We start from the raw sequence: 12,772 nt of genomic DNA, 5'->3' as shown, positions 1-12,772 counted from the left end.
CAAACTGGTAAACAAAACCACTGCAGCTGCTAAAAATTCTTCATTTTTACTCTTTCAAAACAGCCAGACAGCTGCAGCTCAGAGGAAAATTTTCAGCTTTGTTTGTGGATTAACAGCAATTACGTTTTGAATTTGACATAGTTTTTCCTTGCTAATAGTTGCATGAAGGTTTACATATGCCACATTATGTTGACCTGTTGGAATCTGTAATGGCATAATCTATTAGACTGGATTGACTGTGACCATAATTCCAACACATTTGAATAGCTCACATGCTGTTAAATGTGATATTCACATTTTGTTACATACTTGTTCTGGAAAAGATCCCAGAGAATATCTCTGTGGCCTGAAGCTGGCTGGCCGTATTTATGAAAAGTAATAAAGAAGAATTTTGACAGCCTAGGTGATTTCCTTTACCCAAATTTCCTGCTTCAATCCTTAAACAACACCTACACATACAAAAATAAAACATTCTTTTTTTTACCATCAGTATCTCTCTCTCAAGCCTACCCCATCACATTTGGCCTCCACATGATCTTAAGAGAAAGTCTGACGGCCTCAAAAACCAAATCACCACCACTCCCACCAGAGAGCCACCGCTCTGGTTGTCATCCATAAAGCAGGCAGAGTTTATCACTGCTGTGTATGCTTTTATGCTACTGTTAATCTGTTAACTAGAGATTAATAACTACTGTACATAAAATATAACTTGGATCTTTCTGGGAGTGAAGTAATCAATGGATATGAGATGTCTTTGGGCCTGTGCAGAATGTTTCCAACTGCTTACAACCTTAACTACTAAATAAGACATGCTGTGGCACAGTAGTATGCATTGTGAATGAAATGTTGATCCCAGTGCCTGCCCTGCGAGAATGACGCAGGGCCTGTTTCCCCTACACCTTTTCTTACCTGACAGCAGCCCATAAGCTAGATGGTGATCTCATGTTTATACTCTCAGCAACCCATGCAAAAGGGGCTATTTATATTGTGTATATAGAATCGTACTTCACAGCCTGACCTATCAAGAGGTCACTATTTTACAAAAATTGATCTGTCGGATGCCCATCTGCACCTCCATTTGGATGAAGCATCACATGAAGTCATAGTTTGTTTTCCCAACTTGTATAAGTACACTGTTCTTCCCTTTGGTATAGCCCACAACGTTACACAACGTCCTCGATGAGCAGATGATGTGTGCACATCTGTGAGCAGTGAATACTGTACCCCCTCCACCTCCATCATCACAGGAAAGAGGCTGGGTGCCATGTGGAGACTTGCACAAATGAGTAAACCAATCCTGAGGGAAATGTCTGAAGAAATTTAGACTATCTTTATATTCTCTGTCGCATTGCAGAGCAGTTATTTCAAGCAGCAGATCATCATTCAGCTCCACTACCAATCCTGAGTTATTTCCCAATTTGACTGGTGCGCAGTCAGTAAATACGGAAAATAATAAATTCTATGAGAAACCTAATTTTCTACACTTTCCTTAACACTGCTAAGAATGTCACATCCAGTTGTATGCTTCCATCTTCATATTCTGTGATCTGGTAAGACTTGTAGTGTCTTTGTGAATTGAACCTACTGAAAGCATTCAGCGTCTTATGATACAATAAACAGTTTGCACACCCATATTTCTGTGTAACAATATTATGAGAAGCATAGTTGCTACTCACCATATAGAGGAGATGCTGAGTTGTAGATAGGCACAACAAAAAGACGGTCGCAAAATAAGCCACATGCATGTCGCGCGCGCGCGCGCGCGCACACACACTCACTCTCTCACTCTCTCTCTCTCTCTCTCTCTCTCTCTCTCTCTCACACACACACACACACACACACACACACACACACACACACAACTCTCACACACACATGACCACAGACTCCGGCAGCTGAAGCCATACAGTCTGGCTTCAGCTGCTAGAGACTGTGGTGATGTGGTCATGTGTAGCCGATGTCACTAATGTGTTGCAGCAAGACACTGGCACTGTCGTCTCCCACAAAAACAATGACGGCATTTAGCAACAAACTCTCTTTGTCTTTGAGATGCTCACAATGGTGAAATACTCAACCCACAACCTGAACTTACTACACTGAAAAATTTCAAGAATCAAGTTGTTAATGGCATAATTTGTTTACTGGCTGGAGACAGACAATCTAGGGCATGCTGTCTGTGCCCATATGGCTTGTGTCCACATTGAAGCAGCTCCTTATAGTTTTTCTCCTAAGCCCCAGCAACTACAAGATTGCACCCATATTAAATTTGTCAACCCCCTCCTCAGTGCCACATGGCTTATCAATATTGAGTCTTTGTTGAAGTTTCTATACATGATACACACTTTGTATGTGGTACACATAGCATCCACCTCAGGCACATCTACAATTACAGCAGTGGCAAAAATTTTCACCATTAAGGGCACACACAAAACTGTAGTATCAGGCAATGATACTTAGTTTATCTTCTCCATATCTGCAGACTTATGCTACTACAGCAGGACAGCCCCAGACACTACCTGAGTGTTTACTCCTGCTGCTGGAGTGGAGGATGAATGGATGGGACAGACATTTAAAGTCCAAATGAAGAAAGCCTGAGTGTCATATCCACAGATGATACCATAAACACTTATTAAGGTCCAAAAGATCAACCCCATCCACAGCTACATCCCAGAAGAACTGCTCCACAGCTGGTGTAGCTGGTGGCTTCAGACGAAGCTAGACCTACTCCAGCCATCACTACATCTGCCATAGTCATAAGAGCATTCCCACTTCCAAACAAGCTCCTTGGTCAGGACCCACACACATGTAGACACAACGGGACACAATAGGGCATCATGGCCAACAAAATGGATAAGGTGGGCCATAGCGACCAGCTGTAGCCACAATGGTCTGATGACTGAATATTTCCTACATTCCGCCAGCTGCACAGGTCTACAAACAATGCACCTGCCTCCTCCAGCATGAGCAGCAGCAACAGCAGATAATATGTCTAGTAACACTACAGGGTGACATGGCCCTTCATGGAGAACAAACCACTGTCTACAGCCACAGAGAATATCACTTCAGCTCCACAGGCATAGAAATCTACATGCCACTTGCTCAGTCCAGCCTATATACATCAATTTCTCAGTGCCACCATTTAAATCAACTGACCAAGTGCCTGAGTCAGCAGTCCTGGAGCCCCAGGCAGGGATACCAACTATGACCACATGCCTTTAGGGTTACCAGGGTGCAATCACCCCTGTGGGTGGGTTGAAAGGGGGAGGAACCTAACATCTCTACTACATGAACAAATGACATATGTCTCAGGCTATGATGACAACCTTCTGGCAGTGCCTCCAGGAAGAGCTATGCATGTCTTTCACTGGCACTGCAACGATTGCATCATGTGAACTGCCTAGTGACCATGAGCTGAACATAAAGAGCTAACCACTGATGCACTGGTTATTTGTTGTCACTGGCAGTGATAGAAAAATTAATTTGCAACACTTGTTGAATCCAATGCTGAAACAAAAATCAAGTTCTTAACATAATTTTTAAATGTTCTTTAAGAAAAAAAGTAAAAGAATATTGGTCCCATTTAATTGTGATGCACCAGCCAAAGATTAGTGACACAGATATCAGTTATCTCAGTATGACTCACACCAAAACCCAGTTGAAATCACTAAAACTAAGCAAGGTACCAGGGGCCAGTGGAATCTCAGTCAAGTTGTACTTGGAAACTGCACCAGTAACAAGAAAAACAACAAAACCCAGAGAGCTATCATCCAATGTCACCAACACTTGTCTCTTATAAATTCAGACATAATGACATGTCTTGAGCAAAACGGTCTTTTGCAGAGTAACCACCATGAATTTCAAAACTCATGAATCATACAAAACTCAATTACCTATCCATCCAGACATAATATACTAAGAATCACAGGTCAAGATACGAGTTGAATAATGTTCTTTTTATTCTTAAAAAACTTTTCATGGAGCGCAATGAAATTCCTATTATATTCTAATAATTATAGCTTTTGGCTATTAAGGTCTTTGTCAACAATAGACACACACACACACACACACACGCGCGCGCAAACGCAACTAGCACACACATGACTGCAGTCTCAAGTAACTGAAACCACACTGCGAGCAGCAGCACCAGTGCATGATGAGAGTGGTGTATGGGTGGGGGTAAGGAGGAGGCTGGGGTAGGGAGGGGGAGGGATAGTATATTGGGGGCAGCAGACAGTGAAGTGTTGCAGTTTAGACAGAGGGCAGGGGAGAGGTGGGGAGGGGTGGGGAGGAAGTAGTGAAAAGGAGAGAAATAGTGAGACTGGGTGTGGTGGTGATGAAATGATGGCTGTGTAGTGCTGGAATGGGAACGGGGAGGGGGCTGGTTGGGTGAGGACAGTGATTAATGAAGTTTGAGGCCAGGAGGGTTATGGGAATGTAGGATGTATTGCAGGGAAAGTTCCCATCTGCGCAGTTCAGAAAAGCCCGTGTTGGTGAGAAGGATCCATATGGCACAGGCCTTGAAGCAATAATGAGCATAACTATCCTCCCAATCTTGTACAAAAACAAATCTCTCGTGCCTTATCTTTCCAGTCTCCCACCACCTCCCAAAGTCCCATAGTCCAGCCACAGATGAGCAGTCCCCTTGTAACTCAGTACCACCCAGGACTGGAGCAATTGAATTACATTCTCTGCCAGGACATCAATTACCTCTCATCGTGCCCTGAAATGAGAAATGTACTGCCCACTATCCTTCCCAACACAGTGATATTCCGCTGTCCACTGAACCTACACAATATACTCATCCATCCTTACACAAGCCCTGCTCCCAATTCCTTACCTCATGGTTCATACCCCTGTAATAGACCTAGATGCAAGACCTGTCCGATACATCCTCCTACCACCACCTACTCCAGTCCAGTCACTAACACCACCTATCCCCTCAAAGGCAGGGCTACCCGTGGAACCAGTCATGTGATTTACAAGCTAAACTGCAACCACTGTGCTGCATTCTATGCAGGCATGACAAGCAACAAGCTTGCTGTCCGCATGAATCGCCACCAACAAGTGGGCCACCCTGTTGCTGAACACGCTGCCAAACATGATATCCTTCATTTCAATGACTGCTTCACAGCCTGTGCCATATGAATCCTTCTCACCAACACCATTTTTTCTTAATTGTGCAGGTGGGAACTTTTCCTGCAATACATCCTACATTCCCATAGCCCTCCTAAAAGCAATCTTCATTAGTCACTGTCCTCACCCACCCAGCCCCCTCCCTGTTCCCATACCAGCACTACACAGCTGTCATTTCACCACCACACCCAGTCTTTCTGTTTCTTTTTATTTCTCTCCTTTTCCGCTACTTCCCCCCAGCCTCCCCTCCCCACTCCCCACCTCTCCCCTGCCCTCCATCTAAACTGCAGCACTTCACTGCTCGCCACCCCCACCATATTATCCCTCCCCTAACCCGCCCCAGCTTCCTCCTTACCCCCATCCAGTCACCACTCCCATCATGCACTGGTGCTGCTGCTCGCAGTGTGGTTTCAGTTGCCTGAGACTGCAGTCGTGTGTGTGTGTGTGTGTGTGTGTGTGTGTGTGTGTGTGTGTGAACTTTCCTTCCTGGGTTTTCCATTTTTGATTCTACTAGAAAAATATATTCATATGTGATGAGTGTCTAAACCAGAGCTTTACTGACAGAAATAATGCAGTTTGTTATCAACAAACATGAGGTTCCTTAATGTAGCAGACATGTGGACAGTCTGGGATGATAGACATCTCAAGAAAAAACACCAACTGGAACTTGAAAACCAACGTACAAAATCTCTGAAATTAGTATTAAACATGCAATTAAACAATATTCTGCACCAGCCTACAATTCATTCCCATAGGAGTACTGGGAATAAAATTAAAAACAATGGGATAAGTAAAGATAACCAATCACTGTATACTAAAGACAGAGTGTACCATAAACAAGAACTGGAAACTGGCAGCTAGTTTACAAACCTTCATTCTCCTATTATGAATTTTCATTCTCCTACAGAGCACAAAGATAAGCCGTTACAAATTCTTGGTGCTGTGGCCCAAACAGGAACTCCCTCCCTCCCTCCCCTCTGTGTGTGTGTGTGTGTGTGTGTGTGTGTGTGTGTGTGTGTGTGTGTGTGAGAGAGAGAGAGAGAGAGAGAGAGAGAGTGGGGGGGGGGGGGGGGAGGTTGCATGTACAGGAACAAAATTTTATAAATTGAGCTATAATACAGGGCGTTTCAAAAAGAAAGAGCAGATTTCAAACATTTATTTCTCAAAAACTACAAATGATAGAAACACAATTCAAACGTTTCTTGTCAGAGAAAGGTTCAAAGTTTTTCAATGGTCCGCGCAGAAGTTCCATGCAAATCCGCAGTGGCGCTGGCGTTTGTTTGTAGGAAAATGGCGACGACACCACAGGAACGATCATTTTGTGTGCTGCAATTTGCAAAGTTAGAGTCCATTGTTGGTGTGCAACGTGCATTCCGCCGTCAATTCAACAAACAGCCGCCTCGTCATAAGCAAATTTATGAGTGGCATCACAGATTCGTAGAAGATGGTTGCATCTGCAAGCGAAAAAGCACGGGTCGTCCACGCACATCGGATGAAAATGTCGAGCGTGTCCGTGCAGCTTACGAAAGGAGCCCTAGAAAATCCACGGCACGGGCAAGTCACGAACTAAACATGTCTAAAACAACGGTATGGCGCGTTCTGAGTAACCGTCTGCACATGAAGCCGTACAAACTGCAGTTATTGCAAGCATTGCGTCCTGACGACCACAACAAAAGGTTCGAATTTTCAACTGCAATTCTACAGGACATGGAAGAGGACAATTTTGCCGAACGATTAATTTTTTCAGATGAATCAACGTTTCACATTTCTGGTAAAGTTAATCGGCATAACGTACGAATTTGGGCGAGTGAAACTCCGAGGGACGTTATTCAACATGAAAGAGACTCACCAAAGGTTAACGTCTTTTGTGCAATTTCGGTAAACAAAGTTTATGGACCTTTCTTTTTCATGGAGAAAACTATCACAGGAACCATTTACCTGGACATGTTAGAAAACTGGCTATTTCCTCAACTTCAGGAAGATTCAAATCACTTCATCTTCATGCAAGATGGCGCCCCACCACACTTCTCTGAACCTGTACGACGGTACCTAAATAACACCATTCCAGGACGGTGGATTGGAAGAGCAGGAGCACAAGATCAATGTCATCGTCTGTGGCCTCCCAGGTCACCAGACCTTACACCCTGCGATTTTTATTTGTGGGGGTACATAAAGGACTGTGTTTATGTCCCACCTATGCCCGCTACTCTTCAAGAGGTACGACATCGAATTGTTGCGGCCGTGAATTCGGTAACTAAAGACCAGTTGCGTCGTGTGTGGCAAGAAATGAGATACCGGTTTGATATTTGTCGTGTAACAAATGGTGCTCATATTGAGGTACAGTTTTGATATTTGTTGTGTAACATTTGGTACTCATATTGAGTGAAGGACCGTTGGAATTGTGTTTCTATCATTTGTAGTTTTTGAGAAATAAATGTTTGAAATCTGCTCTTTCTTTTTGAAACGCCCTGTATTTCAAATCTTGTTTATGGGTTGCTCAGTGACTTCAAAGCTGAGTGATCAGTTATCTTTACTAATGCCATTTTTTGTATTTCAGACCAAATTTTCTATTATTGTATGAAGATGAGATTAGATTAATTATGGATCACATAGAAGCATACAGGCAGTAATTCGTCGCACATCCTACCTTCATTCGGAAAGAGAAATGAATATACCCCCTGTCTTGCATTTTCTGGTATTTTCCATCGAAGAGAAACATACTTATAAATGTAATTAAATTATGAATAAAACTCTGCTAACAACAAAGCAGAACTGAATGACTTTGGCAGTGAAAGATAAATATGGCTTTTCAAATTTATTAAAGCACATAATTCAGATTTGTCCTCTTTATGTGATTTAACTATTAATAAACTCAAATTTTCATTACTTTTTAAATTTAGTTTACATAATATATTAACCTGTGATTGTGTCAACATGAAAATCCCACAGTATATTGTAATTTCTCTTCCTTCCCTTGTTTTCAACAGAGTCAACATCAAATAGAGAATCTGCCAGATAATTTTCCTGTTTATGACCGGCAGAGAAGAATTTTACATCCTGAAAAATTGTATAACAATAACTAATTAATACATTTTTAACAGTTCCTGAAAAATTATTGCTTACAGACATTAAAACATAAAGAATTCTACAATGAAAATAGAGTTTACTGCACAATTCTATCAACAACATAAAAATGGAACTATGATACTTTTTACTGAGCAAAATTTTACCACTACAGAAAATAAGTGTCAGTGAAAGGTACAGGGGAGGAAAATACTGAAATTGAAACACACATTGAAATAAATCCTTAACCCAAGGAAGGTAATCCACATTATTTGATTGTATTGGCAATAACTGGTCAAAACTATTAACACCAGAATATATTAAACATTTATGGATGAAATTTACGAAAAAGCAAAACATAAACAGGCAAGATAAATGCCATTTTGATCATGTGGTTAAAAGAAAAGACGGACAACTCAGTTACCGGTGTTCAAATTTATTGGTCAATTTCCAATGAAAGCAGCACAGGACAGAAAGTTTCTCACTGGTAAAAGATCTGCCCCAAAACACATGGCTAAATGAGTTCTTTGTGTCAAGGTACTATTGTCACAAGTTTAAGTAGTATTTCTTGTACTGTGCTCCTGCAGTGCAGCTGTCAATCATCATCTGTGTGTCTCCTGCAGCTAGGCCACATCTATCAAGTGTTCATGAAGAATCTTGGATAAGTATTCACTTTCCCCTTAGCGATGCTATTGAAGGTAAAGTCCACTAGTCAACGTCCAACTGTGCCAATAATGAGAGTCATATATGTTCACTGGTTACCCACTGTGAGAGGCACACCAGGAATCAAAAGTCCTGCATCTCTATTATTATTATTATTATTATTATTATTATTATTATTATTATTTGCTTTTACGGCCTCTTTGGACCACTTTAGCCAATCATTTTCTGGTCCTCTTCTTCAGTAAGCACAAGTTTTGTTCTTTCTAAACTGCCCAGTATCTTTTCATGTGCTCTGATCTTTCCTGTCTTTCCTCATCTGTAAATACCCTTTTCATTGTGTGTCATTTGTCTACTTTAGGTTTAAGTCTTATTTTTTTGTCTTTCAGTTTCTTAGGATTTTCTGTCTTGTTTTGCAGTCCTCACATATCCTCTTTAATTTCCTTGATCCATCCTAATTGTTGCTTCAGATTCCACAGTTTCTGCATGTCTATTGTATCTAATTTTCCTACTTTGTATCTAATTTTTATTGTAGCTAATTGTATCTAGTTTTCTACTTTGTAAATGTATTTGTGCCTACAACTTTTCCTGGGAACTGACACTTAATGTAGCACCATAAAATAAATAAAATTAGTTAGTTGACAATTAACACACATCAAAAAAAAGTTTTGCATCACCTCAGTTCCGAGAGTTCCGGAACCTGTAAAGAAAATTGGAATAGAGATCAACATAAACATCATTTCCGTCCTTTTTACTGCCCATGAAAACCACACATTGCATGTTGTACCACCATACAGTGACACCTTCAGAGGTGGTGGTCCAGATTCCGGAACAGATCTAATATCCTGTAGCACATCCTCTAGCATTGATGCATGCCTGTATTTGTCATGGCATACTATCCACAAGCTCATCAAGGCACTGATGGTCCACATTGTCCCACTCCTCAACAGCCATTTGGCGTAGATCCCTCAGAGTGGTTGGCGGGTCACGTTGTCCATAAACAGCCCTTTCCAATCTATCCCAGGCATGTTCAATAGGGCTCACATCTGGAGAACATGCTGGCCACTCTAGTCGAGCGATGTCGTTATCCTGAAGGAAGTCATTCATAAGATGTGCACAATGGGGCGTGAACTGTCGTCCATGACGATGAATGCCTCGCCAATATGCTGCCGATATGGTTGCACTATTGCTCAGAGGATGGCATTCACATATCGTGCAGCCGTTACGGCACCTTCCATGACCACCAGCGGCGTACGTCGGTCCCACAAAATGCCAACCCAAAACAGCAGGGAACCTCCACCTTGTTGCACTCACTGGACAGTGTGTCTAATATGTCCAACCTGACTGGGTTGCCTCCAAACAGGACTCTTGACAACTGTCTGGTTGAAGGCATATGCGACACTCATCAGTGAAGAGAATGTGATGCTGATCCTGAGCGGTCCATTCGGTATGTTGTTGGGCCAATCTGTACCATGCTGCATCGTGTTGTGGTTGCAAAGACGGACCTCGCCATGGATGTCAGGAGTGAAGGTGTGCATTATGGAGACTATTGCGCACAGTTTGAGTCATAACACGACGTCCTGTGGCTGAACGAAAAGCATTATTCAACATGGTGGCATTGTTGTCAGGGTTCCTCAGAGCCATAATCCGTAGGTAGCACTCATCCACTGCAGTAGTAGCACTTTAGTGGCCTGAGCAAGGCATGTCATCGACAGTTCCTGTCTTTCTGTATCTCCTCCACATCTGAACAACATCACTTTGGTTCACTCTGAGATGCCTGGACACTTCCCTTGTTGAGAGCCCTTCCTGGCACAAAGTAACAATGTGGACGCGATCGAACCAAGGTATTGACCATCTAGCCATGGTTGAACTACAGACAACACGAGCCATGTACCTCCTTCCTGGTGGAATGACTGGAAGTGATTGGCTGTCAGACATCCTCCATCTAAGGCACTGCTCATGCATGGCTGTTTGCACCTTTGGGCAGCTTTAGTGACATCTCTGAACAGTCAAAGGGACTGTGTCTGTGACACAATATCCACAGTCAACGTCTATCTTCTGGAGTTCTGGGAACCGGGGTGATGCAAAACGTTTTTTGACGTGTGTATGTTCAAAAATCTAACAGGTGAAAAAATGGAATGACAGACAAAATTACAGTTTTTGCAGGAAATAATAGCTAACAATCCTGGGAGACTTCCTCTACCCTGCAAGAGAGCTCCAGTGCTGAGATAAAATGTGTCTATTATGTATTCTATGATGACCATGTTGTGGCTACAATGGTGTCAGTTTGACATATTCTATTTTATTATGTTAACTGCACTTGGGTGCCTGGCGGATGCACATGGAGTACTTTTTGAAATTTAATTTGAATACATCACGAAGATCAATGTGCAATATGCAAATTTGTTTGAGACCACTGTGTCTATCACTAATAGATCATAGGCATTTTGCAAGATGTAGAAGCTACATATTATGATGCGCATCAGCACTTTACGATACAATGGCAAAATAGAGGAGCATCGCCGGGAGCAACTTGGTCTACGCAATATTGTGGTATGAATGGCATTCAGAGTGGTGCAGTACATCTAAATGAACACAATAATGCAATTATTTGTGTGTCATCAATCTCATGTACATACAATGATAATTACAATTAAATAATCATGTCACTTAAATGTGCTAAAATTTGCATTAACAATTTTGTTAATAAATTCCACTCAAATGTACACCCCCCCCCCCCCCCCCCACTCTCATTCTCCTCAGAGAATTTTCACACACACTTTCAGGAGTGATGAAAACCTTAAACTCTTAGTCCTCTTATATTCAGATACTTTTTCCTACTAAATAATTTTTCACGTAACATGCAGTATTTTTCTATTACAAAAAAATTCATAAATATCATAGGTCAATGGTGTTTCTTGCACAAGGTTTATAATACAACTGCAGACAACCTTGTAGGTGGGGCAGCCATTGCTATGAGTAGTCATCTTGGGTATTAACCACTTCATCTGTATTTAGTGCATTATTATTGGATTACTACTGGTTATTCTTCTCGATCTATTATTATACAAATGTTCACCTGAAGATGTGGCTTTTAGTGCCAAGAAACCAGTAGTGATCCAATAATAAAGGGCTGAATACAGCTGAAGCAGTTATTAATACTCAAGATATAATACAACCAATCAAGTTGCCAAGTGCAATTTGATCAGTTCCTGAAACAATTTAGAGAAGAGACTGACGATGAACTGATGCACCATCATGGTTTCAAGAGTTTGTTTGCTTTCAATTTTCAGTCACTGGCCTACACTACCATTAGTGAAAATTTTGACACCGTAAAGGAAAAAGTCGGAGTTAATTTAATTAATTGACAAACGACCTACAGTGCTAAATGAAAATTATTAGAGCAACGAAGGAAAACAACAACTTTGAAATAATCCTAGTGAATGTCATTTCAGTTCCAGATATATTCAATGATTACAGTGACTGCACAGATAAGAGAAGACAAACTATCTGTCCAGCAGATAAAAACTGTAGAACATCTTGCTAAATGTGGACAAGCATTGTTCTGTTGTACATAGTTCCAGGAGTGTCATGCAGAAAGGGTTTTTAGAGGATTCTATGGTTTTCATGCTATGATGATTTCTGTTAAGTGTACCCAGAGGTTGAGGGAATGGGTGTCACGCAAGACAGCCCATCTTTTTCCATCATGTCAAGTGTTAAACAGTATGACTGGATAATGCACTTTGGGTGATACCTCTATACTGTCCAATAAACAGCTCAAATCAAAGCATGACTTACTGGAAAAGTCGATTTGTTGATGATCAGTATAATGAATGACCCAAAAGTACCCAGTTAGATGTCTTGTACCCTGCATAAGAATATGTACAAGTAGTCCATAAAAAAATACTGAAACTGA

General features: G+C 41.6%; 1 protein-coding gene across 1 annotated transcript in view; it reads right to left on the bottom strand.

The window, feature by feature from the left end:
• Positions 1-12,772, bottom strand: part of LOC126252241 (intermembrane lipid transfer protein VPS13B) — a 199,787-nt gene that overhangs the window by 121,990 nt on the left and 65,025 nt on the right. Inside the window, exon 10 of the mRNA XM_049953114.1 lies at positions 8,052-8,190. Within this exon, the coding sequence (XP_049809071.1) occupies positions 8,052-8,190 (139 nt within the window). The remainder of the gene's footprint in view (positions 1-8,051; positions 8,191-12,772) is intronic.

This window comes from Schistocerca nitens, chromosome 4, assembly GCF_023898315.1.
Source record: "Schistocerca nitens isolate TAMUIC-IGC-003100 chromosome 4, iqSchNite1.1, whole genome shotgun sequence".
NCBI lineage: Eukaryota > Metazoa > Arthropoda > Insecta > Orthoptera > Acrididae > Schistocerca > Schistocerca nitens.
Note: the sequence above shows the minus strand (reverse complement) of the source record. Positions and strands in the feature narration are given on the sequence as shown.